The sequence below is a fragment of the Embiotoca jacksoni genome, unplaced genomic scaffold, assembly GCF_022577435.1.
Source record: "Embiotoca jacksoni isolate LCO1_2020_lvr unplaced genomic scaffold, fEmbJac1.0.p SCAF_18, whole genome shotgun sequence".
NCBI classification, from domain to species: Eukaryota; Metazoa; Chordata; class Actinopteri; family Embiotocidae; genus Embiotoca; species Embiotoca jacksoni.
In genome coordinates this window covers 9,800,491-9,828,436 of record NW_027185318.1, presented here as the reverse complement: position 1 = coordinate 9,828,436, position 27,946 = coordinate 9,800,491, and the positions used below count along the sequence as shown (strand labels likewise).

Here is a 27,946-nt window from a genome sequence, read left to right as displayed (position 1 = left end):
AGGGAAATTAAAAATATGATTTGACTAAACAGGTTTGTCAAGTTGACCATCTTGTCTGTTGTGCAACCAGCCAAAATTGTTTCGTTTACAGTTTTGCAGAGAAGACTTAAAATTAAAAACAGAATTGAATGTAATTACAAATGCAAAATCTCAAACATAAAACTTAGACTGGATCTCCTTTGTAGAATGGCCAACTCTAATCATACATCATGATCACATGTTGTGGTGCTTTATTTAAATTTACTACTCTCATTATTTTCATGGGATGAAAAACACAAAAATCCCAAAGATAAATTGTATTTATTAGCCATTTAAATTACACAGTGTTAAATGAAAATATAGAAATTAGAAACACTTTCAACTGTACAAAAAAGTACATAAACAAACCAAAGGGTAGAGAGACAGGAAAAGAAAGCTGCATGGTAGTTATGACAAAGAAACAGGGGCTGAATTACAAATCCACAACCGTCCATACAACCATGCTATACATTTAAAAAAACAAATGTTTAAAGAATGTTAAATGCTTCATATTCCATAAATAATGCACAGACAAATACACCAAGGGTAAACATTACAAACAGTACTGTCAAAATCAATAAAAATTGTAATGCAAAAGTGTTTGGCTTTGTCTAAACAAAGAGCGTATTTTCTTCCCCTTCATACTTTATCACTTTACTTAACATTCGTCAATCTTCTGGTCCCATTTAAGAAATCAGTATTTCATTATCAAATCCCTACAAAACAGTTCTCGTCTGCTTCATGAATTAAATGAGTGTTTCACATATTGGGTGTGAAGTCAACACCACAACACAACTGAAAGGCTAATTGTCTTTGCACGAGGAGACCGTGGATCGCCGCCAAGTGAAAACACTTATGTTGTTGATTTGTAATGTGCTTCCTGACTGCTTCAACGTCAAACTTTGTTTCATAACCTTTGCGAAGACCAAGTATTTGCTGTAACATTGTTTGTGTTTATCGCCCATAGCTCAAATCCAAAGGAGTGGTTCTTTAACTTCACATTCAGGGGAGGTTGGTGTTCAAAGCGTGACAAATATTAGAAATTCAAACAAATCTGGGAACATTTGTCCACATATTCACATCTACAGAGTCAGTCGCTTACCTCTCGGGTCTCATGCTATAAGTATCCCTAGAAAAGCTGTATTTCCTCTTGACACATACAGGCTGTGTTACATGACAAATAATAAAATGTTTGAAATACTCTTTTCACTTTGGGTAAAAAGCTCACTCAAGAAAACAGCTGGAACTGCCCTGAAACTGGAAAAAGTTGATTTCAAACTGTATAAAACCTTTTCTTTTGGCATCAGTTGCATGCTTTTTGGAAAATATGGTTTCATATTTTCATTGTTTACATTGTCTCAAAGACTTTTTTGACTTAATCAAAAGGCACTGCCAAAAGACTGAGGAAGTACATCTAGAAGAAATTAAGGATCTTTTCTAGAACTGTTCAAATACAGACTGTAATTTCAAGAAGCTAGCACCATCTGCTGAGCAAAAAGGAAATTACTCCTTTGAAGGTACAGTCTGATTGTCTCATCTTCAGATCTAAAACTTTTGTATCACAGAACACTTTCAACAAGAAATATAATGTCTCTGAAGAGTTTTTTTCAGAGGTGTGATTGGTCCATACATCATGGCAATCATGTTACGAAGATTTGAGCATAGTTATTGAATCATGCACCACATCTGAACCAGTAAAATTGTCTCCGCAGTGAAGAACGAGCACATTATTGATTTCTTGCTGAATAAAAATTTAAAAAAAAAATGAGATTAAACGCTTTTAAATTCAAAGAATTTGTCAAAAGCAGCACATACGCAGGATCAATGACTCATCAGTGAGCTCCAAAACGGCGTACATAGCACAAATGTATCGAACGAGCATACATCACAAATTCAGTAAATCGCATGCGGCACCATCTCTATATATTTCATGATATCGTCAACAGAGAGTTGAATATTTGTTAGCGTCATCCTTCCTCACCCTGGTCCCTCAGAGATCCTTGCATGTCTAAGAAGCTTCTTCCACAGTCTGAAGCTCTCCAAGCATCCAGAGTTGAAACTGATTCCCAAAACCCAAAGTTCATGTCCCTGTTTTTTCATCTCCACAGTTTGAATCCAGTCACAATGCGGTCGTACTCGTTGTCCTTCAGTGTGACTTCTTTGTGTTCTTCAAAGTGTACGTCCAAAAACTTAGTGCCGAACCCAATCAGCTGTGACCACTGTGTAGTGTTTCCAGTAGCAACCGATGTGAGAGATTTGTCATTGCCAAGCAGTCCTATTGAGCCAAAGGAGAACTGCCGATATGACTCCCATCTCTGCATTATATTAATTATAAGTGAACTCCAATGTTAAGCATTCAATGATGATCTTAATCCAGAGATTTCACTCAAGAAACAGTTCAAATCATATGCGAGTCAGTGGTGGTGGCTTCACGTCCTCTATGTCCAGATCTCAGTTGGTACCATTGACTCCTTCGTTCCGACAGAGGGCATGAGGTTCTGCTCGGACAGGAAGTCCAGAGGAAACTGGACCAGGAAGCCTCGGATTTTGCGCAGCTCCTCCTGAGCGCGGGCGACGTCAGTATGAGCCAAACCTGGCTTGGACTGGTATTGCTCCAGCTCGGACGTGTTTCTCACCAGAGATGAAGGAAGGCAACGAAATACCTGCAGCAAAAACACACATATAATTTGTGTTAAGTGAAGCCCTGGGTTTCTTTTTGCCACTCTATTTGTGCTGATCTTGAGATATTGGACACAGTGATGGACCAGCTGATTAACTGAGAATTAAATATCTAATCAATTTCCCCAAAAAATAAAAAAAATAAGCTCGAACTTCGAGAGTTCAAATCCCAGCTGAGCCAAAGTCTGAGATGTCCACAAATGGCAAATGTGGATAAATCATTTTTATTAATGTAAAACAGTGCTTCCCACAGGTTGCGAATTTACCTATGGCGGTAGGTGGCACAGTGTGACAAATGTGCATGCAGACACTCATGCAGTTCAGAGGAGGAGAGTGTATCCCAGGTTATTTTCTGTAGCTACAGTTTACAGATGCACCCCAAACGCCACAACTGTAGACCGTGCATCGATGCTACAATTTCCTGATGTTCTCCAAATGCTGACGATGCTTAGACACAACAATTTATGTTCCAAAAACTCTTACATGTAAACTATCAGTAGATTCTAGCTTTGCAATTTTTCAACCAATTGAATGCACCTTGGTTTCCCCATTTAAATTAGCATGTCCACTCTACCTTCTCATAAATGGTAGCGTTGCGTCCAGCTGTTGTCATCCAAACCTCCTTGTAGAAACGGTCACTGATGGGGTCGGACAGGTCGATGCTGGTGTCAGTGTGGCCTCCAAGGATAGTCCTGTTTATAAAAATAGAATATAGAAATGTAAAAAATTAAATTCTAAAGGAAGGAGTTCTTTACATACAAAAGTTAAGCTGAACCCATGTTAACCTACATCTGACAAATAAAACCGAATTGAAGTGAGTGTAAATGTTTCTGTCGAATAAAGCCACTTTAAAAAAAAAAAAAAAAACTGCTCAGATCTTTTGTTTTGAGAGTTACATTTAGCCCCCCTTTAAATGTTTATAGTGATATTTTTGATTACAGCAATGAGGATAGATGACATGACAAGACAATGGATGAGAAGATTAATTAAAACATTAAATTAACACAGAACCTTCTATCAAAACGTTCACATGATTGCCTTTTGCTTCCGGAGCGTACCTCACTGACTCTCTCTTCCACAAACACCCACCTGAAGCATTCGAGGCGTAGTTGCAGTGCGTAGGGTCCAGCTTCGTATTCTTTTCCATCCATCACTGCGGAGACCTTTTCAGAGTCTTCAACAATCACTGCCACCTCACTGTCGCGTTTACCCAGCATGCTTCTGTCATTGATGTTCGCAGAACCTGCAACCAACATACAAAACAAGTAACTTAATTTTTGTGCCTTCACCTGACATGCTCTTGTTCTTGCCTCCTAAAAAAATTAGAAAAAACAACAACAACAACAACAAAAACAGCTGTTTACATAATGGGTGGCAAGAGTTGGAGTGGAGAGTACACTGACATATTAAGGCTCATAACTTTATTTTGACCTTGTTAATACTGTATTGTTTGTATAAATACAAATGAATTAAAAGATAGATTGACATCTAAAAGAAGATATTAAGAGTATTTAGGAAATCAGGGCTTTGATTTGTTTTTTATTTCTTGATTGTTGTTGCTAAGAAGGTGAACTGCACCTTATACACCAGCAGGTGGCACAACAGAGCCACGTAGCGCTCAGCATAAACAGTTATATTATGCATATTTGTTAGCTGTACACATGGTGATAGAATGGAACCAGCTTTCTAGTTTTATCACATTTTGATAGTGTCAAAGCAGAGCGGTTAGTTGCCTCAAATAATAGCTGGTGAGAAGGGCATAAGTAAAAAGTGACAGAAGGTGAGATGAAAGACAGACTAACCAATGATGACTGTGTTGTCGTCAGCGATGAGCATCTTGCTGTGGACGTAGATGAGCTCTGTCACTAGGCGTCCCTCCAGCTCAGCGTGAGTCCGCAGACCGGCGAAAGAGATGTAGTTCATCCAGTGATCGTCCACTGAGAAACAGAGGGGGGAGGGGAGGGGAGGAGAGGAGAGGAACCCAGAACAGAACATGATGAAGTTCAGAAAATATTGAAGTCGAGGATGAAATCAGAAGAATATTGGCACTTTCCACAGTAACTTTACTCTCAGTGATGAAAACACTTCATTTTATAGTTTATTCTTGAACGTACTCTCTTTTTTCAGCTGGGAGATGATGGAGTACTCTCCTCTGATCATAGTTCTGAGGAGACAGGAGATCAGAATTATCTCAAAGTAGTGTATTTAAACATCACATAAGTAAATCCTAGACCCAAATCAACTTGAAAGAAATAAAAAAACGATGGATTTGTGATCACACTTCTGCATCCACTTTCTTGTTTCCCCTCCCTCTTCCTCTTTCAATAAAAAAAACCCCTCTTATTAAAGAGTCATGTGATGCACCTGTAGTTGAAGTGCATGACAGCCTGGATGGCGTTGCCTCCTCCTGTGGTGATGTCTCCCTCAAAGCCAGGAAGCAGAGGGGTGACCACGTACACGCGGTACTTCTTCCCCTCCCTGTAAGCAAACATAAATCATTTACATATAGACTTTGAGTGACTTGTAAGAAACATTAAGAAGAGAAAAGAATATTTTTGCACACTGTACGGGACATAAAACATCTTTTTGACAATCACAACTACGCCTTAAACAAACGGTTCAAATGAAGGGAAGTACTTGTGGGCCCTGATGATCCTTTCGATGATGGCGTCTCCGATCTTGTTGTAAACCATCCTGTTGTCGGCACAGCTGATGAAAAACTGGTTCTGAGAGAGGAAACGGAGAGAAATGACCCAAAACGCAAAAGTTAAAACAGTTAAGGCTGTCAGGCTTTGGTTCTAAAAGTACAATTTGTAGTTTTATGCTACATACTAAATGAAGCATTTAATTTCACAAAGTCAGAAGAACTACCAAATGAATACTAACAATTCAATGCTTTGAAATACACCTCCCCTAACAATTTCAGATTAAAGTAGTTGTCTTCTATTTTAATATCACGGCCTCACTGTGCTCACTGTGGGTTTACCTCGATGTAGATGTAGTGCTTGCTCTTAGCGATGACCTGGATGTAGGCAGTATGGATGGACTCCTCGTGGTATTTGATGCCCGCCGACCAGTCTGCTGCTGACCGCAACACCTTAAACACACACACACAGACACTGAGAATAACTGCATCTTCCACTTGTTTCATCCCCTGTATGAATGTGTGTACAAAAATACTGTACCAACTACAGTGGGCTGCCGATAAGGCCCCTGTGGTTTTTACAATATCCAAGTATGGTTTTACACTTCAGCAATAATCAGCTTGGTGTGAAAATGGGACAATGATCAATATAGAGGTAAATAAAAAGGAGAAAACTTTGTTGTATAAGGAAACATTGATCTAAGCAAAATTGCTTTTTATATTTGTGTAATATTGTTACTTCCAGAAATGAATATGAGTGACTAAATGAAAACATTCCTTAGCAAATATTTATGCCAGAAAAAGAACTAAACTTCTCAGATCTGTCCATTACATCCCAGTTTATAACTTATATAAACAGATTCAATCGATAATTAAAAATACTTGTTTAGATGATGTAACGTCATAAAATATACTTTCAAAACTACATTCACAAATAGCTTTAAAAGATACAAAAAGAAAAGAGTACATTGTATACACAAAGGTGTCATTTCAAAAACACACAAACACAAAACCATTTGACAGGTGAGACGAGGAAACAAACACTTTCTTTCACTTTTAGTACAACACAATGGACTCGTAATGGGATCTTCATGCACTTCTCCTTATTTTAGACGCCTGTTTCACTCCGAGGTCGGTTCCTTACGGCTAAAAACCCTCGACTGTCAATCGCAAGTACAAACCTTTGTAGTTATATAACTTTCTGGCCCACTGAGAATTTATTTTCTCTTTTATCTGTTGCCAGCTTGACTGCAGACTTAGATGTAGAAGATGTGAGGAAGAAAGAGTTTGTCCTGTGTGTGTTCTTGTATTTTCTCTTTAATTTTCTACCAACAATTTCCATACATTTCTTTTGTTTTGTGGGTGCAGTAAGTAAAAAGTGAAGTGTGCTTTTCCTGTTGTCTTACCTGCACTTTGGCATTAACAGAGTCAGGAACTTGGTATTTGATCTCATTTGCACTGGAGTGAGACTTGGGCAGCAGGAATGGATAAGACAGAGAGCGATACTTTGGCTTCATGATCTGTGGGAGAGACAGTTGGAGAATTATATAAAGTCAGAGAGCGGAGGATAGGAAAAGAGTAAAAAAAAAGGAGAACTGAGGGAAAAAGTTGGTTCCATGGAAATTCTGAGTGTAAAAATTAAGGTATTTTTTTCCACTGTTCCAGATAAACATTTCCTATAATTCAGCCAGGTTAGAGTTTATTGTCCTGTTTTATTTTTATGTTAACAACTCATGATGTTCCCCATTTAAAAAATGTACATAAGCTTGCTACTACTTGCTAACTGCAAGTCTATTATTAATCTACATTAGAAATAATAAAATCAATGAATAAAAGTAGGCCTTCAGTCTAAAAACAAGGTTAAATTTACCTACATAAAAAACGGTTTAAAAAAAAAAATCCTGTTTAAACAAGTTTAGCATGAAGGTTTGATCCTGCTCGACATCCCTCTGTGTGTTTGTTAATGTACACAGTGTTGCATGTAACAGTGCCTTAGTGAAGTTCCAGCGTTGAATGAAGTGTCTCGCCACATCCCGGGCGCCTTTGCCGTGAACCACTGAGGCGATGTCGTGCCAAGGCATTCTGGGAGTGGTGTACCTGTCGATGAAGTCTACACAGACAGGAACAAATAATTCAATGAAAGTGTGGACGTTTGAAGGAGGGGATAGAAAAGGAGGACAGCAAAGAGATGGAGTGAAGACAGATTTATAGAAATATCCAGACTCAATGAAAAGGAAAGAGGATGGGAGACAGAAACACAGTGGGGTCAGGGAGTTTGGTGAAGAGGATGGGAGAGAAAAAAGTGGAACAAATGTTGCAAGTGTTTTATAGGACTCCATATTGGTTTTCCAGATGACTACATGTTTCCATCAAATTGGTGTTGGTGTTTGTACTGGAGCTGCGGCTGCCTTCCATAACATGCCAAGCAAAAGAGGGAACTTTTAGAGTATGACCTAAATGTGTGCATGTGCATGTGTGTGTGTGTGTGTGTGTGTGTGTGTGTGTGTGTGTGTGTCACACCATCAAAAGGTTTCTCCAGCTGGATCCAGTCCTTGTAGACAAAGTTGCAGTAGTCTTTTCCATGCCAGAAGCGAGTGTTTCCCTGTAGCTCTCCAACGCCTGTCTTCAGGCTTTGTACAGAGCCACTGCCTACACACATGCGCATATACAACAACAAAAAAATAGGATAGTGAACGTACTGCTGTTAAAATATCAAACTTGTTTTTCATTCATCCCCTACTGCTGTAAGAAATGGCGGTGCTTCTTGCCCTGCCTTCACGCACCTGTGCTGTCCACACTACTGACACTGTCCACGTGCTGCAGAGTGTGCTTGTGAAGGTGTCTGTACAGACTGAAGCGAGACATCCTATTGCGCCCAATTCCCTTCAGCTTAGGTAAATCCACCGGGTCGCTGGGCAGCGTCCCTCGTCCATTGCGAGACGCAGAGACGCCATCAACAGTGGACACGCTCTTACTCGATGGAGCGTTGGAAGAGACAGCCTGGGAACATTAGAAGATACACTTAAAAATCATAAAACAGTACTGAAATAAACCGTACTTATACCTCAAACTGGCACTTGAACCTCAAAGTGGTCACTTTGGGGACCGTCGGTGTAGTGTGGTGCTTCTGAATTATACTGCATTATAGTGCTGTTTGGTGCTGCTAATATTTAATCTACTCTCATTAATATAAGTGCAAGTATATTAGGTTGATAAGAACACGTTAGAATCCCAAGCAAGGGACAGGTGTGATTTTGAGTGGGTGGAAGTGCTATGGACAGGCCACAACTTCATTAAAAACAAAATTATTTATTGCCTTGGGAGCTTTACAATTTTGTATCATAAAATATCTTGTGTAAAACATTAAGAGCCACCCCAAAACATTTGATTAATCATAGTCTTTGTGAACAAAATTGCACAGGGCGGATACAAAATAAATCATTTAAAGCCTACTACTTAGTTAGTTACTTTTGTTTAATACATATATTAACTTTAAGGTCCATAATATGAAATATGTTTATGTATTTGTGGATAACAATTTGTCTGTGTCACTGAAATACTTTTCCCAATTTCTTCTCGCCTCCTCCATCTTCTCATTTTTGAACCATTTCTCGGTTGAGATGAGAAGCACATTTATTGCCAACCGATCCTAAATGCAGACAGGACGTTCTAATTAGTTGTGTGTGTGTTTCTGACCTGCTCCAGGGCCACAGAGCGTGTCACACTGCCCACATCCGTCAGCCGGTGCTCTCTGTCGTCCCAGCGACCGTATGCCAGGTCGATCCCGCCCACGAAGGCCACCGATTGGTCGATCACTATGATCTTCTCATGATGTGCCCACAGATAGACGGAGGAGGAGACGTGGTCTGGATGACGCATCACCTGGACCACAAACACACGACACCCACAGCACACACACACTTGTCTTTACAGTACAGTGTGGATGCAGATATTAAACTTCACAAAAAGCCAAAATATAACTTACCTTGATGTTGGGGTGCAGGTGCATGAGCGTCCTCTTGCTGTAGCCTGAGTTGATGCCCAGGGCGAGCTCCACCTCCTTATACAACATTACAAAGATTCGCACTCCCTGTTGCTGTGGACAGACGGAAGGTAAGCGCATCTGGCTGTTCACACGTTACACTTGTTTGCAATACATTATGAAGCGATTCTGAGAAGGAATCAATAAAGATAGCTCTGACTAAACATTTATTTGTTAAAATATTGAAATAGCAACACTTCTGTAAATCTGTAAAAGCATTGTTACCAGACAAAGATGTGGAATATGGGACCTTAGTTAAAGTAATACTTTTTCACACCTGCATACCTACATGACTCTGCCATGCAGAATCATGCATATTTAGATGCTGAAGATCATGCAGTTCTAGTTTTTTGCAGATGAATACTAAAGCAATTTAAACTTTTTGGGGGTTTAATTAACTGCTTCTGATTTATGCTGAACAAAGACTCTTATTTCCTGTGAACACATGGACATGCTCATATAGTATGTTTAGCTAATTGTAAAACGTTCAGTGGAAGTGGCAGGACAATAGCTTTATCTGAGCTAAAAATACAGTCTTATGTCACTGTTAAAAATTGTGAATGTACAAATTGAAAAAAATTAAATTGAGGGAGTTGTATTTACTGACAGAAAAGGACATATTCCATTTGAGAGGATGTTTCTTTTTTTCAGGAGTACAAAGTCTATCAAGCTCAATTCTACGCCTGTGAGTCATTTCTCTCCCGTAGTGCTGGCAGTCTAATGCCTACTTACTGCTTTGCGTTTGAGGATACAGTCCAGCCTCCACCTGTTGCCCTCGACAACAGGTCTCTTCAGGAAGATTTCTGGACTCAGCCTGATGAAAAGAGAGAAAAAGACAGAGACCAACAGCAAGAAAGAAAGAGACATAAAGAGGGAGAAATGGTTAAAAACATATGTATTCATCAAATTGATTTAAGCTACATGAAAAACAAATGTTTATTTTCATCATATTAGAGCCACCAAAACATCTACATACAGTCTGAGACATAACATAATGATGTAGTCTCATGAGTCACTCACACTGGCATCCTGAGCTTACATGTTTATAATACCATTGGCTCGCATTACAAAGGCTGACACCTCATTGGTTAAGACCATAATCCCAGTGATTACTGACTTGGAACACAGAGATTCAGCCACATCAAACAGTTGCACATTTGACTCTGAGGGATTGTAAACTATTACATTTGAAATTAAAATGGAAAGAATAGTACAAGTGAGACAAATAATGTTATTTCCCTTTAGAAAACAAAACACTATTAAAACTTTGAAAAGTGGAGAACAGTGGTATGATTCAGGGTAAATATAAGGAAGGAAAAGTTTATTTACAATGCAAAGCAGTCAACCCGATGGCATTTGAGGTTGTAGCGGCATCTTTGTACTGCCATTACAAATGTTATTGCACCTTCGGGGGACAGTAAAGTCTTGACTAAAACCGTGTCCGTCATGTAAAAACAAGTTTCTACTTCAAACATAGTGTTGTTTTGAAGACAAAATGTAGCATTTACTTAGTTTAACACTTTTCTGACCTTAATATTCATTTGTACACTTGTATTAGGTGCCTGAAAACACACAGCCTTTTGTCGGGTGGTGAACATGTCAGGTAACAAGTAAGACAAAGAGGGACAAAAGCGGAGAAAAGGGGGTGTAGCAGAAGTGTAAACAGATATGGAGACTGTGTCTTTCTGTCAGAGTATTTCTATTCTCAGTGTGAGGCTGTAATTAGAGCCAGGTCTCTCTGGCAGACTCTGACTTGTGGGTAATACATAATGTAATGTGCGTGTTGAACACTGACTGGTATCAGAGTGTCACGTTGTCTTATTATTCTTTGGCAGAAATAGGTTATTACAGCTATAGTGTAGAATTTTCAGCTGGTGCATGACACAATTTTTTTTACAGCATATCTACATACTGCTGAACTATATCACGGTTTTAGAAACTTTTTGTTTATAGGCCCAATTACTACAGGTACCAAAGTATATGCAGTAAAGGTGTGATGGCAAAATACTAAATATTTGCATATGCACATGATTCTGTAACATGACAGGTCATGCAGCCATGACAACAACTTTCCCCTCCTTTTTTATGATTGCTTTTGTTTTGGAGTTGGTTGTGGCATTTGCTTTTATTTGAGATTTGACTGCCCCTTGTTAATTAGAGCAGCATTGTTTGTTTTTCTGTTATTTTGTGTCTGCATCATTATAATTCCATCAGGTTTGGAAAAAGTTGAGACTGAATGGATGTTGCAGGGTTGTACTGAGAGAATAGACCTTGACCAGCGAGCTGTTCATTTCTGGGTTCTCACACTTCCGTACTGACAGCAGACACACCTAAACTAAATTATTTGGCATTCTGCAAGTGTACACACAAGACACACTGGAACTCACCACCAGTCAGTGATGAAGATTTCCTCGTTAGCCTCCTCCAAGGCGTCAGCCACATCCTCCATGTAAGTCTTTCCATTCACATACCTGCCAAGAAATATCAAATAAACTGGTGTGAAAACAGACATCCCTGTCACATGTGCTTGTGTTGATACATAAACATTACACAAGCAAAAATGTAAACAAGCACACAAGTAGGCAGTGTTTTAGTCAGAAGCATATACAGTAGACGGATAACTACTTCTGTCTTTTTCGAGCTAACTAACACTAAAAAAAACACAAATTAGTCATCAGCAGAGAGAGAAAAAGAAAGTGACAGAAAAGGTGATGATAGTCTATTTCCCTTTTACTCCACTGACTTTCATTACTCTGTAACACTCTTACAAGCTGAAGGCTACACCCATAGCTGTGTCATCATGACATAACTGCTCTTAATACACTCCTTCTTTCCATCAGCTCACAGGACCGCAGCACGTTCATTTCCTTGAGGCTCCGTGCTGAGCACAAAGACGCTGTGATGTCATTATCGCACAGATGATTCAATATCACAGAATCTGCCAGCGGAGGGGGAGAGAATGCAAATAAAGACAGGAGAAATGGCAACGCAGCCAAAAGAGAGAGTCGACTTGCTCCACTCGCTCAAGCATTTCCATAGTTACCAGTGAAAGACAAACAGAGGAAGGCGGATATGCGTTTTTTTTATTTTTTGGGGGGATTTTTAAAAAATGTTATTTTTAACTTACTCATTAATGGGCAGCTTTCTTGTTGTCAACATAATTCAATCTATGAAAAATGGTTCTTAAATGATATATACAGTCCACATTTTAGTTACTTTCATAGAGTCGATAAGCCACAATTCATAAAAGGTGACACTGACTTCGACACACTGTAAATGTAGGACTGTATGTCTTTCAGGAAAAGTCTGAAACGTATTCAAACCTTATTTAACCTTATTTGTTTGCAGTTAATATTTGGTATCAAATGTTCCCTCGCACACAGCAACAGCAACAACATCTCCACCAGCTGTGTTCTGTCCCAGTGTAGTTACCATTTGGCAGGGATGTTTTCCTGTTCCTGTGCAAACGATCCAAAGCGGTGAACTCTGAGAAAAGCCTTCCCATGATTCCTCACGAAACTCTCGATGCTCTGACCCCACCAGCGAGCGTGTCTGTAGCTGCTGCACTTAAACACAAGGGTCCTGCCAGCAGAATACACACACACACAAACAGACACAGAGAAACAGATACACAGTACAGTCGGCATATTAGAGGCAAAAAAAACAAGGCAATAGTGTGATTGACCTTTTTTAGGCACACTATTGTTTCCTTGCTGTAAGATAAAAGAGTTTGATAATGATTCCTAAAACACAATCAGCCCTGGGTTGAGGGTGTTGGAATGAAAAAGAGCGAGAGAAATCCCCCCCCCCCCCCCAGTGATTTTTTTTTTTTACAGCTGTTTTCAGAGTTATTTGTTTGTCAGCTGATTGAATAGTGAAGCTGAATAACAAAAGGTGCCGTCTAATCACAAAAGAACCCTATGGACTGCAATTTTAATATCACAAACAGATTTTATTTAACAGGAAGAGAAAGTCAAAGAGCAGATTCTCTTTTTAAACGTGTGTAAGTAGTATTAGCCTTAGCATTACTCAAAATATATGTGATCACTTCTTGGGGATCTTCTACAAAGTTCAGATGTTCAAGCGTACACATGTACACACACACACACACACACACAGAAATATAACCTGGAGAGGCTATCAACCCGGACTCCGTGTTTGGTCTCTGTTTCTTTGGAGTCCATCTTGATGCTGAACTCTTTATCCACCAGCAGGACGAAGGAGATCGCTCCCGAGTCTGGCTTCATGTACAGCAAGCATGAGTCCTTCACCACAAGCCAGCTGCAGCGCGCACACACACACACACGCACACGCACACACACACACACACGCGCGCACACACACACACACACACACACACACACACACACACACACACACACACACACAGATGCCATCATCATTATTATTGTAAAGATTTATGATTTTCGTGTAAACTTTTGCAGCTCTCAACTGATCACTGTGAACCATTTCTTAAAATTTTTTGTTTTGAGGAAAGGGTGTAGGAAGAAAATCATCATGGGGAAGTAGGTGGATGGGCAGAGCATTTCAAACGTGTGGGATTTTTTGTGTTGTCTTTAGAAAATAACAATATAAACCGCTCACATAATAATTTGGCTGAGATAAAGAGAAGGAAACAGTCAAACTGATGAAGAGAGAAGCGAGTAAGTGCCCGTGCAGCTATGATGAAAATTTGGTTACAACTAAAATTTTCTTAGCAAACCACAAAAAAAAATTGGGAAACATTGCATGAGAGCCACAACTAGCACTTTTGAGGATGTTATTATTGCTATGTTTTTAAATATATAATGGATAGTCATTGTACTTTGACACCCACACTCTGTTAGCTTCCTGCCAGAAATTTGAGTCTGTATATTTAGTTGTTGTTTTTGTACACGAAATCTATCACCTACATTGTATTCAAGTTTCCCAATTTAAAAAAGAAATAAGTAAAAAACAAAAACAAACATGTCATTCCTTCTTTGTGTATTTCAATAACCAAAGATATTGAAGAATTCCAATCATGAACTAAAGCAGAAAAGTAGTTAAAAAAAACTGTTTCACTACTAAAATAAATTGTCAAACTATTTAAAAACTGTTGAAAAAACAGTTAAGAAAAGTGATACTGTATAAATTATGTTAGCATTGTAACTATAAAGAGATAGATAAAGACAGAGAGCAACATTCACACACCGTTTGGACCAGCGATAGCAGGCCTGACTGTGACCACAGCAGTTCATTCCAGGGATACGATGTCCGCCTGAGCGCTTATAGATCATCCCTTCCCTGGAAGAGACAGAAAAATATAATTAAATATCTTCTGAGGACTCTATTATGGGGTGTAAGGAGAGTATAAAACAACATACAAGCTTGTAAATGCACACATATAAATAAATAAGAAAAACTTGACTCTGTTTCTCTGGATACAGTATGGGAAGAAAAAGGCATTCATTGAATGAAGGAGAAAATGCTCACAGTCCTTTGGGTCCCAAGTCATGAATGAAAGACAACTGGCTGATGTCAATGAACTCCATCTGAGAATAGACAGGAAAAGGCTTCACACTGTCTTTCTTGTACAGACACACCACAAATTGTGGAATAAAGTGTTCACATCAACATGTGAGCAGGCAACTGATATGTCCACACACCATTTTTTATAACATGTGCTGTCACCTGAGACATCAACTTGAATTGCATCAAAATGATGCAAATAATTAATGTGAGAAGGCAACAGTCATGATACCATGGCAATGGTCTGTTTTAAACCTTGTGCTTTATGCTGACACAGTACTTTTATGTAGGACATACAACAGACTTGAGGCCTTCATCGTAAGAGTAGCTTAAACTGAAAGTAAACTCCTTGGGTGTGTTAACGCAAAGAAGAAACAGTGCTGTGGGTAGACACATTCATGATGTGTCAACACTCAACTTGCCACCATAAGGGTTGCGCATGCAGAAAAACCCTGTTAATTATTTACTTTTGCAGTGTATCTTATGTATCTGTAGTGGCTGACAGAAATATACACACGTTAGAACAAACCTTAACTTAACGTGAAACGTGAATGACAAGCAGTCACCGTGAGGGTAAGTTAATGTGTTGCAGGTTGCCTTGCTTAGTATGATTACTCACAGTATGGTGATATTTGCGGTACATGGCCATCCTCAGCAGCTTGTTCAAATAGTCTTCTAATTGTCTCTGTAGAAACACACACACTATTTTGGCCACTGTGAGTATTTTAATGACAAAATACATGCATATAAACATGCAGAGGTGCTTGCGCGTGCGCGCGCGCACACACACACACACACACACACACACACACACACACACACACACACACACACACACACACACACACACACACACACGGTCACAGGGTGTTTTAGAGGATATATGTGCCCGCAAGGAGGTAAGTGCCATGGCAACAAGCGCGTGCCATGAAGAGCTCCTCGCAATAAAGCCGAGATGTGGCAAGTGTCAATTTTCCAACCAGGAAAACAAGCATTAACGCTACAAATATAACTGTGGCACCTTACCCTCCTGCTGGAGACCTGCTCGTCTCGCACGAGCTCGTCTCCTCCCCCCCGGGGAAGGGAGGGCATCTCCCTCACCTCGCTCTTCCTCACTGTCCTTCTCCTCACCGTGTGGCTGAAAAGCAGAAGGAAGAAAATTCAAATGACTGAAGTACAAGCTCTTTGAAGATGTTTTTTTTTTTTCCCCAGAGATTTCTTGTAAATTCGCACAGTGATTGCATCTTTGTCCTTTCAGTTTGAGGTTCAACAATGGCCTGGAGGAAAATTCAAAAAAAAGCCTCACTGCTGTTATTGTTTATCAACCAGGAATGCGGGGTTGCAAAATGTATCTATCTGAAAACAGCGTGGCTGTTATGGTTTTTTTCTTGTGCTATTTGTTCTTTAAAAAAATAGAACAGCTCTTCATAAAAAAAAAAAAGAACGACTGCCGAGTAACCCTGAGTAACCCCAGAAATGCCTCGTACACTTATCCCTGCACGAACACAACAAATTAAAGTCAACATCAGCACAGCTGGGAAAAACTCCAATCCAATGAAATCCACGTGCAGCATTCCAATGCTTTCAAGTGTGCGCAACACCGGAGAAATGGAGAGACACAGAAGGAGGGAAAGAAACAGTAAATCAATGTGAAAAGATGAAGAGAGGTAAAGATAAAGAAGGATAATACAAAAGTCAGAATAGCATTAATCATGATACTCGATAAGAAATGTTCAGAAATCTCAAAAAAGTACCAGACAAGTGTGTCAGTACCACTGTTTGACATTTTTAGAAATGTGCTCATTTATTTTCAATATTATTTTCAAATATTTATTAATAACTTTTATGATGTGCTAGATTTTTTTTTTTTTAACTTTGGATAGAACCAAGCGAACTGTTTCCTTCTTGTCTCATCTTTTTGCCAAGATAAACGAATCCCCTGCTAGCACTAGTTTAATAGCTTATCTCATGTTCCCCATGCGAGCAATATTGATTTTTTTTTTTTTTTTTCATCTAAATATTATAAATTTAACATGTTAATCATACTGGTATGACTGGCATTCCTCTGTAATTAAGTGTATCACATGAGAAGGCTAATTTTCCATTTGGAGACAAAAAGCTGAGGTCAAACTATTTTATTATTAAAACTAGTATAACTTCTGCTCAAAGAATCTAAGTTGTTGCAAAAAAAAATTTGTGCACATGTAAGCTTGTGTTTATTGCTGTTTGTATACGCCCACATATGAGAGTGTAAATCTGTGTGTGAGTAGGCGCCGACCTGCGTGATGGCAGCGGTATCCTCATGAAGGTCTTGTACGTCCTCAGCTCTCTGTGCAGCTCCATGAAATGTTTCTCCTTCCTCTTAACCACCCAGGTAAACTCCCCGTGCTTCAGCTCAATCTTAAACACCGCTGGCAGAGACTACAGACACACGAGGTAAATATCTATCAGGACGGCAGATTTTAGCTGCTTCATATGAAGTTGGGTTCGAAGCAAAACACAATAACATTTAAAAAAATAGAATTTATGTGGAGTGGCATACAAATTATAATGAAATTCTTGTATTTATGAAGAAAAAAAAAAACAATAGTAAAGGATGCAAGGGAGGATAAATATACACATATATATATTTGTATAACTTAACTACTATTTATAATGTAAAATATTGCCATAAATAAACAGTAACAGCAAAAATTCGAGCCACGCAGCTAACAAATACAGTGTTTTGGTGCACGTGCACTACCTTGTTGACACTCCTCTGTTGTGACAGGTTGAAACGGTCCTGTGCGGTGTTGAACCTCTCCACTTCCATGATCCGGACAGTAATGGGCACAGTGGGGAGGTAGACCTTCGCGTTGGCCTCCTTAAAGCCCACCGTGGCATACACCGCTGAAAACGGGATACGACAGTCCCCTGGGACAGAGAGCGAGGGCGGGTGGTTAGTGTGATTTTTTCTGTTGCACATGTAGGAGTTACGCAGGCTGCTGGGGAGCGAGTAGGCTGCATCTCTGAGAAGTCGGCCTTTGTTCGAGACTTTCGTGCTTTGCGAGTGTGCAGTGGTAGGTCAAATGTCTCCGTTTATTCTCAGGTAAAGTTTGTAAGATCTAAATTATGTAAAGGAAACATCCACCCTCATACTCTACCACTGTTAGATAGCAGTTTGGCATTCAGTTGAAATCTTTTTCAATCAGTCACAAGCATATTGCTTTGAGTTTTTATGACCATATAACTTGATAATGATGATGAATGCAGTTCTTGGTCTATGTTTCCTGGAAGTTTAATCACTTTTAATCTTACCAGCTGAATTGCTTCCTCACTGAAATAAGTGACTGCCTTGTTTGAAGTGGCTTTTAGATACTTTTCTGATTATCCTTCAGATTTATTGTGCTCGAATTTATCAACTATGCCTCAGGGATATTTGTTTTTGTTTGTTGCTCTTTTGGTCGTCATCATGTGTTTGATGGAAATGATTGTGAGATTCTACCATTTGGTATAAAGCAGATAGACAATCAGGCAACACACACACACACACACACACACACCTAAGTAGTTTCCATCATAGTCGATCTCCTCTCCCTCCCCGATGTCCAGCTCTCTGGCATCTAGGCTTTCCACGAGGTCAACCATCTTGATACCGTCATGTACGTCTGGGGCCACTGTGGTGTCAGAAACTTCAGAGTTCACCAGGTTGAGGCTACTGGTCGTTGGCTGAGCCGTACTCAGCATGCTTAGCAGTCAGAGCCCAGAGCAGGGCGCGCCTAAAGGAGAGCAGAGAAGATCACTTTGAAGTCAAAAAACACTTCATGACAGTGTGGACTTGTGTTGAGGGATAAATGTAAGTTTGTTGGAAGCTACATGACTGTTTTCTGAGTGTACAGACACTCCCACAGCGAGGCTCAGACATGTAGCTTATCTTACAGTATCTTACACTATCTTACAGTAATGCTTTTCTGACCCTGCTGTTCTTATCTTACAGTAATGCTTTTCTGACCCTGCTGTTCTTATCTTACAGTAATGCTTTTCTGACCCTGCTGTTCTATCAACAGATTCAGATAAGGACCACAAGTATGCAGAACAAACACGCAGAATATGAGACAAATACTTTGAAGGGAATTTGGTCAATAAAGCTGATTCTGAGAGAATACAAAGTTGTAGTCATGAAATTATACAATGCTTCAAATATGAATGATGCCGTAAAGAAGCTACAAATTCTAAAACATGGATGCTCCTCACAAAGACAGCACAACAGATCTATGCAATCACCCCAGTTTCAAGGTGGACAACCAAGATACGTTTCATCAATTCTTCATTCATCCTACCAAATGTCACAGTGAAGTTGACATTTGATCTTTGGATATAAAATGTCAGCACTTTTTCATGCTTTCCTATTAGATATTTGTGGGAAACTCAGTCATTATTTACGTATGAAGTCTTAAATTATGGTGACAAACATTTCTTGTAGCGTCACAGTAATCTTGACCTTTGACCACCAACTTCTAATCAGTTTATCCTTTGAGTCCAAGTGAATGCTTGTGCCAAATTTGAGGAAATTCCTTAAGAGGTATAACAAAATTATTTTGACTGACTATATATAAAAAATACATTCGACAATTTTTGTGCTACATACTCCAAAGCACTGAGGTTAAAGACATACTGCCATACTTCTAATATAAAATGCCATCATTAGTTTGATTTTGTCACCATAATATCCAACATTGATTTTCTATTGAAAAAAAATATATAGGATCCGTTAGTTTAGATCACGTCTTTCTTTCGTCAGTAGTGCTGATCTACAATACATGTACCGTAAATTCGTTCTTTCTACATCTTTGAGGTAAATGCCCTCATCACAGATCCCAATATCAACATACAGTGCAGCAGACGACTGTACATGTTCTCATGTTTAGTAGGTGTTTACTCTGAGCAAAGAAATACGGGAAACCTGCCGTCATCAACACCCTGTTTTAGTTTCACTAGTACCTCAATGCCGAGAGAGCTTTGGCTAAAATTTGTATAATAAACAATTATTGTGACACCAAAACCTGTTTAAACCGGTTAGAAATGACACTTCTGTGTGTTTGCTGCACTCCTGCTCCAATTTCACTTTCAGTCCCAAGAGTATCTGAATCTATGAAGGTTTGCATTACTTATAGGATAAAGGCAGGGTGTGGAAAACACCAGTGCAGTGGAATTCACATTTTACAACTTCCAACATTTAAGGAGGACACTCTCCACAAAACATACCACGATAAAAAGAAACACTCAATATCTCCTAGCTGTATGTTCAGTCATCTAAGACTATAACCCCCCAAAAAACACTTCCCTCAGACTCTATGAAGTACGAAAAGAATACAACCCAGGAGGAGAGTGAAAGAAAGAAAAGGAAAGAAAGAGGGGCCCTGACTCAGCAGAAAGAGTCTGAAAAGAGATTTTAACAAAGGGTTGATTGGAATTTTACATCCCAGTGGATCATTTTCCTGCACTCAATAACACTGAGTTCCATGTTTCCCCTTAATTCTTTTGAATAAAATGCTGTCAGCTGTATTATTTTTTTAGGTACTTGTTACATAATGTAATCAACAAAAAAATGCTAATGTCTCACACTGCTTTTATAATTAGCTTGACTAGAATGTGATTAATATTACTGCAGAGGATTTTATATAGGCCTGCTGGCCAAAAAGATTCACACTGAGGAGGAAATAGTGATTTGTGTGTTTACAAGTAGAGAACAGATGCCCCCTCTGCCTCTGCCTATCTAATCCCAGTTCACAGTGTTCCAAAATATATGTAATTATATGAAAGGATGAGAAGAACTGATTTAGATATGTAAACATCTGACAGCTTTCTGATAAAAGGCAGATAGAAAACAGTCATTAATTAAACAAACACCAGATCTGGACGAAAAGCAAAAGAGTTTTCCAGAATTGAGGGCTAAAGTCACAGACAGCCGTGAGACAGAACTATCAAAAGTATTGTGGTGGTTCTAGCAATTTGATATTATATTGTTAGCAGAGGAACCACTAGGTCACTGTCACTATCTTAAAGAAAATATTTAGGGTGTGTGTCTCTTTCTTATGGGAGGAGCAGCACCAAGCGATGAGGGTTTGGTGATTCATCAGATTTCTCAACCACTTTTCTGAGGCAAGTCGGGGTGGGAACAACACCCAAACACCGAGAACAATAATAAAGTGAACTCCTTTTTTATACTAGGAAAAACAAAAGAAGACACACTCCCCAGGAATCCATTGACAAGATTCGCTTAAACTCAATTTTAGACAATTTATTCCAAATGGCACATCTTGAAAACACACTCTGCTCACACAGAATGAAACACCCTTCCTGCCCAGCAAAGTCCTCGATTATCCTGTCTGGGGCTAAAACTGGTGAGGACAAGTAAATAACACAGGAGCACGTAAATCAACAGATAACAGCTTGACAGTAAATATTCCCACTCCGCTGGACAAGAGCCAACATGCTCAGAGAGCCAGGGGAGTCGCCAGCAGGCACCAGCTGCCGGCACTGACGGCATCACTTCCACTTGCCCCTGTGAAACTATTTATCCTCGTCATTCATCCAGTTGTTTTATTTGAAATGACAATGCCAAAAATAAACAATGAGGTTGCTTTGACAGACTTTTTAGAACTCATATTGTTTGCTGATTGTAAATAAATCAACCCGCTCAAAACTTTGGGTAACAAAATAATCAAGTGAATTCTTTTCTGTTTTTTTCCCATCACCACTGACCTTGATCTTAAGAAAGGACGTTATTCAGTTTCACATTTTCAGCCCGCATTTCAAGAGACATTCCTATCCAAACTATGTTTATCCATTTCTGAATCAGCACAGCTATCACCAGCTCACTTTGCATGGCCACATTCAATGCAGGACAACGGTGTCGGAGATGGTACAGCTCACAGCTAAGAATAGTGTGACATCTGCCAAGCATATACAATATAGCCTAGTAATTACATGATGCTCGCTCTATTGTATTTAGCCTCTGGGCATCATGCAGTTGTGGGTCTGTACTTAGTAAAACTAATTCATAGAAAAAAAAAAAGAAAACAATGTGTGGAAGAAAAATGTGAATCGAAAACCAATAACAAAATGTTTACACCTTGTTTGCATGATTAAAAATAAACTGGATTTTTTTTTTTTTTTTTTTTTTCTTTTCTGTATGATATATTTAATTGCACAAGGCTGAGCTGGTTGAAATTGTATGTGAAGTGTGTGCGATGCTAGATTCCAAAGGGAGAATTTATGACAGCGCTGTTATCTCCCTGGCCTGTACTAAGAATATCCCTGACCCCCAACAGACTTGACCCACACAGAGGTTAACTGCAGAGGGACCTGGAATGCTGAATGTGGTTTCAACTGGAGTCAACAGTGCCTGCAGACTTAAATGTCAACATTTACATGCACACATATATATATATATGCTAAAGCGGCGGCTTTAGTGTTATCCGTGACTGCAGTATGCAACCTGAGAGTTATCTCTCCGCTCCATTCAAATGGAACACTGCCTACTTCCTGCTTCCTGTCCTGTTGTCATGGAGATAGTTTGAACGTCTAGCAAGATGTATAAATATCAACAAAAACAGCTGAGAGCATCCGCCTCTCCCTTCATGTGCTAGCATCCCTCTTAAATGTCAATTAGTGGGATGAAGAACGGTGCAGCTTCAGTAGAGTGTGGCAGAAAGTCAGGGGAAAAAAAAAAAAAAAAAAGAGGAATCATAAAAGTGGGCACTCGTCAATTTTCAAAGTGACATGCAGGAAATTTGTCTCTCACCGAGAACCACAGTCATTAACTGCTCCACTCGGCATGCAGGGATGAACCTTTCTAAATTTTAAGGACAGCTTTTTGGATTGAGGTGTAGATTTTCAGGCGCTTATTATCCCCCAAAGGACACGATTTGTCCGTAGCTTTTTAATTTCAGCACATAGACTGCTCCAATGGACTGTTTGACCTCTGACCTCCTGTGCTGCAGAGCATCTGGACCAATATAGTTCTTTGTAACTTATGAAAGAAAGGGTTTGACATTTTGGGGAAATAGTTATTCCCTCTTTGATAAGAAGACTGATGCCACTCTCAGGTCTGTCTGTGAAATATGATGCAGCGAGATGTGAAAGTAACAATTCTGCATCGTACGAGGGACGATGTGCTGTGCCATTTTCTCAGCCGTGAGCAGTTTCCAGCTTTGCCTTCTGGTTACCACAGCCAAGAAGTAGTGCAGCAAATAGTCTTTTTTTACACTTTGTTTTGTTCTGATAAAACAAAGAGAGATAAAGCTGGGCTTGCTGTTTTCTAAATTCTACTTGCCATGCTCTGCTAATCTAACCGGCTGCTGGCAGAACCTTCCTGTTTCATGGACAGACATAATCTCAGGTCTTTGAATCCTCATCTAACTTTACGACTGAGGCAATTAAAAATATTTCCCGAAATTCCAAACTATTTTATTAACATCATATAAAGACTTCAAACTTTTTTGTTAAAAAAAATCCCAAGGTCTTGTTGGTCTACATAGTCTATCATAGAAATCCGTGACCCTTATTTGAAAGACTTGAGAATAAACAGCTCACCCAACCCAACAGTTTATCAATATAATAACTTACTAGCTTCATTAATGATTTATTAACGTTAACAAATCAAAGGTTTGCAAAGGTTAATCCAATTTACAGCGGACTCATTCATCTCGTACACCCCTTTATAATCCTTCACGTCACTCAGGGAAGCCGAGGAAGAAACAAGCAGAGCAACAATTGTCTATCTCTTTCTGTGTGGACATTAATGGTGGCCATGTTGACTTTACTGTCCCTCATTTGGTTTCATCCACTCTCCTGACATTTATTATACCACAACACATTTCCCTGTGTGGTTTTAACATACGAGAAGAAGCAATATGTAGTTTATTAGTGTGCATTTTTGCAGCAGAGCCTCTGGTAGCCCTGTTGCTTTAGCAGAGCAAGGAGCCATGAGGGACAGATGGGAAGGAAGACAAGGTCAGTATGGCCATGTGGATCTGCAACCAGAAGAGAAAAAAATCTGGATCACATTGTTCTGTTGCTTTCCAAAATTAAGTTTAGCCAGGAAGTTATATGTTTTACAGCCAAATTTTTGACTCACTGCTAAAAAAAATATCGGGATCCGTGTGGGATGGTCCTGCCATTGGTCCAAATAGAAAATGATCATTGAGACTTTTGTCCTGTGTTTTCTAAAGTGCTTTTCCTTATGATCATTTGTAACAACTAATATAATGACTTGAATGTTTCCTTTCGAGAAACTTTTGGGGTTTTAGCAAATCAAATGAACGATGAGTGCTTTTTCAGATGGCATTTTTGAAACAACAGTGGTCGGAAACACTGACACCAAAACATTTATTCTTTGTACATATACGATAAAGTCTTCCTCACACAATATAAGGCAGCATAATAGTGATTTGTGATTTGTCTGAGCTATCGCTGGAAAAAAAATTCTCCCTCCTTCAGCAAGTACTTTGCTGTTTAAGGTGGGAACGCAGCATGCCGTGGGTACTTCTGGGAACTGGGTTGTGCTCACAGCACGAGTCCTAAACCGGATCTTAAACATCTTGAACAGACTGTGGCGAATGTTTATATTTCAAACATGCTAAAGCAAATTATTCTGCTGCTCCAGGGTATCCTAGAGGGATCTTAGGTGTGCACCACATTCTTTATAAAGGGGATTTCATGCATTATACTAATGTTCAAGTCTCGTGCTTGCGCTACTGTAGCTCATCCTCTATCTGTCTCTAATCTTTCACACCTCTCTAAACAGCTTAACATCAAGTAACAAGGTCATTTTCAAACAATTTCATTTTTAACATCTTCCTGTTCAGGTTACGTGTGACAATTTTGGGGAAACAGAACTAGGAAATAGTGAAGAAAATCCATCTTGAAAAATAGCTTCCATTAGGGATTAAAAATTGTACATTTGTGGGTTTTTGTTTTTTCATTCCTAGGATTAAAAACCAAACCAAGACAATATGAAGTGGTGGCACAATAATCCCAGCACAGTAAATCAATATATTTGGAAATGTACTGTGTTAATTATTTGGACTACATCACATTGACTTAGGTCCATTGTTGTGCTTTGAGAAAAGAAAATACGAGAAATCATTGTAGTGTAATCTGACATGACAGATTGAGAAAAAGGTGAAAACAACCAAAATGGCAGGACTAACGTTGTGTAACTATTTCTTCTTTTTTAGGTGTAACACAATGACAAATAATTAGTCCACGACAATGAATACCAATCTCATTGCTTATTTTAAGGTATACTGTCATAACTTCTCTTCATCACCTCCGAGTCAGACTTCTTTATCAGTGATCATCATACCTTACTGTGACTGTGAAACTGCATCTGCGTATTGAGCAAATTTGTCACAGCTGCTTCTTTTATCCAAAAAGTGCTCATCAATTATGTCCCTAAACTGAACTCTGCATATCCATCCATCTTAAAAGACAGCTGACACTCCTACTTTTGTCCCTTTACATGAGGTTTGCTCACAATTTTAAAGTGTCAAATTATTGAAGAGAACACTGGAGGCGGACTGAACGCCCATGTCAACATCAGCAGAGGTGCTGTCACTGATTGCCCAGCGAGTGTGAGGAGAAAAAAGGTAACTTGTGAAATGTATCTTCTATTCCTGGATGTGTGATAACATGCTTGACATTTACGAAGCGCCGTAGCAAACACGGTGAATTATTTAAAACGTTTTAAAAGACACCACACATGTCAACATTGTCTTTGCATGAGAGACCACTCCCACACTGGCACACATACATACAGCACAATATAACATAAATGTAGCTTGGCATTTATTGATCGTGTGGTGCCAAGCTCCTCGTGGCGCAGATGGTACAAAGAGAGAGAAAGAGAGAGGAGCTAGAAGGAGGGAGGGAGGGAGAGAAGCAATGAGAGAGGTCTGTGACACCTCTTTTTCTCTGCCCACACTAAAGCTGCCTATTATCTAATCCTTCGCACCATGGAAAGGGGGATAGGGACGGTCAGAGAGGCAGAGAAAGCAAGACATACAGTAGATGCCAGAAAAAGAGAGAGAGAGTGCAATCGTCATCATCGGCGGAGTGTCGTTCTGCTGGTGGTGACACAAGGTGTCATTGTACTGGAGGAGCGAAGGAACTGCTCCCGGTCACTCTCTCTGTTCCAGCCAAGCCTGACTCCGGGGCGGCCAAGTTTGAGCCTGGAAATTACCAAACTGAAACTTGTGTCCAGACCACTAAAGTGACTCATGATTACAGAGGCAGGACCGGAGAGAATAGAGGATGTTTGTGCTCTTGACTTAAAGGGTTGGTTCACCCTAATTACAACAACAAAAAAGGAAGATTTCATGACAGGGCAAGATAGCACTACAATCAAAGATAAAGACAGTTTAGGAACACAGAAGAGAAAAGCTGTGGGTGCTGCTTTGCTGAAGTGTATGATGTAGCAATGTAGAAGGTGGCGAGAGGGCAAAATGGCACAGTAAACCTGGGCAAATATACACATTGAGAAAAACTGTGGACGTCTTTTATCATCTGCGCCGGACAGCTTTTCCGTTTGTCCTGTCCACAGCAGCAACTGAAAAGAGCAGGACTGTCTCCTGCTTGACTTCGATTACATTTAAACTTTGTTTCTATCACACACAAAAAAAAGCAGTGAGAGGGTTGACAATTTAAAGGTTGAGAATGAAAGCTGTCCAATCAGCTTTCTGCTTTTCAATCCTAAACATGATGAGACTGTGGTTGGAAATTTAAAACAGTGTTTGTAGGTTTTTGGTGAGGGTTCACTGTGGCATGAATATACGAGCCAGAAGTCGGCATCTGGAATACATTTTCAGTGGTAAAGCTGCCTGCTACGCTAAAAATATTTCAAATCCCCTTCAGTCCTCCCTGAGAAAACCCAAACTTTAATAAGTTAAAACGTCTTACTCTAAATCTTCGAAGAGAACAACAGGTGGCTGCAGACCAAAACTCTTCAGCTCTACTATACTCTATGACTGCTGTGTAGCAGTATGTAAAACAAGCAAGATAACATCGCATGGAACAGACTGATACACTGAAACACACATGCACACGCTTAAAACCAGGTAGGAAGAAGAGCACCGAAGTGTACGGTACGAGTATCCTGACACCACTAAAGAACAGTGATGAGGTCACGTCTCTTTCATCGTGCAAAAGACTACTGAATGCCAGAGGTCAGAATCAATCCTGTGTATCAGTTGCAAAGACAACAGAAGAAAAGTGGAGAGAGAGTGGAGGAGGGTTGGTCTTGTATGGGTAAACAGAAGAGAAAAATATCTCCAGTCTTCCCATGACAAACTTTCACAACAAGGTATGAGAAAGGAGATAAGCATGCCAACACAAACACACACACCAAGGCAGTGTTATGCAACACACTACTTGCTTCTGTATTTCATAAGTAAAAAAAAGTAAACACCCTCCACAAAAGGACCAAGAAACTCATCTCTACACCCAACTAACCACGAATCTTCACACAAAGACAAACAGACACAGCTGCACCTTGTCAAGTTAAATACACATTTGCTGTGAAGCAACACAAGAAAAACTGATTCAACATATAGGATCAGTAAGAGTAATGTCAGACTCTTAACATGCAATACATTATTGCTACATGGTCCCGCTGATAACCCAAAACCAAGGACTGACACAGAGACACATATCTCCCAAAGCCCATGGACGCAAATAGAACAGCGCAGACAAACGGAGATATCACCAACCTGCTCTTTTTGTGGACCTGCAGTCCACATGTTGGTTAGTCTGATCAGTCCACTTGGCTCCACTGAAAGGACAGCAAAACTAAAACACACTGTCTCCAGCTGAGCGGACAAAGAGCTGTAGAGCAGCAGCAGACAGTTCACTCTGCACTCCTCCTGTTCTGGAACTCAGTTAAGTGTGGCTGAGAAAAACTAACTGTGAACTCTCTTCAACTCCTCAGGAAAGGAGGGGTCTGTGAAACTCTGGACCAATCACAGAAAGACATTCCTCCTTTGAGCTGTTCTCATTGGACCGCAAAAAAG

At 39.7% G+C, this 27,946-nt stretch overlaps 1 protein-coding gene across 1 annotated transcript; it reads right to left on the bottom strand.

Annotated features, from left to right (window-relative positions):
* Nucleotides 1-283: 283 nt before the first annotated feature.
* pld1a (phospholipase D1a) lies at nucleotides 284-27,805 on the bottom strand. The gene is made up of 26 exons (XM_069152666.1): nucleotides 27,647-27,805; nucleotides 18,437-18,652; nucleotides 17,638-17,807; nucleotides 17,173-17,315; nucleotides 15,921-16,032; nucleotides 15,514-15,579; nucleotides 14,859-14,917; nucleotides 14,577-14,669; nucleotides 13,512-13,664; nucleotides 12,816-12,965; nucleotides 11,771-11,854; nucleotides 10,116-10,197; nucleotides 9,327-9,437; nucleotides 9,038-9,223; nucleotides 8,125-8,341; nucleotides 7,862-7,990; nucleotides 7,333-7,451; nucleotides 6,748-6,861; nucleotides 5,684-5,794; nucleotides 5,335-5,423; nucleotides 5,062-5,175; nucleotides 4,812-4,861; nucleotides 4,500-4,634; nucleotides 3,787-3,940; nucleotides 3,272-3,389; nucleotides 284-2,681 (listed from the first exon to the last, which is right to left on the bottom strand). The coding sequence occupies exons 2-26, from the start codon at nucleotides 18,618-18,620 to the stop codon at nucleotides 2,457-2,459; spliced, it is 3,168 nt and encodes a 1,055-aa protein (XP_069008767.1). The 5' UTR covers nucleotides 18,621-18,652; nucleotides 27,647-27,805; the 3' UTR covers nucleotides 284-2,456.
* Between the last annotated feature and the right edge of the window lie 141 nt (nucleotides 27,806-27,946).

Coding starts and splice junctions, on each gene's coding strand:
- pld1a (XM_069152666.1), bottom strand. CDS start 18,620: ATGCTGAGTACGGCTCAGCCAACGACCAGTAGCCTCAACCTGGTGAAC. Junction 15,580..15,920: donor AGCAGGTCTCCAGCAGGAGG/GTAAGGTGCCAC, acceptor GTGTTTCTACAG/AGACAATTAGAAGACTATTT. Junction 7,991..8,124: donor CAGTAGTGTGGACAGCACAG/GTGCGTGAAGGC, acceptor GCATGTGTGTAG/GCAGTGGCTCTGTACAAAGC.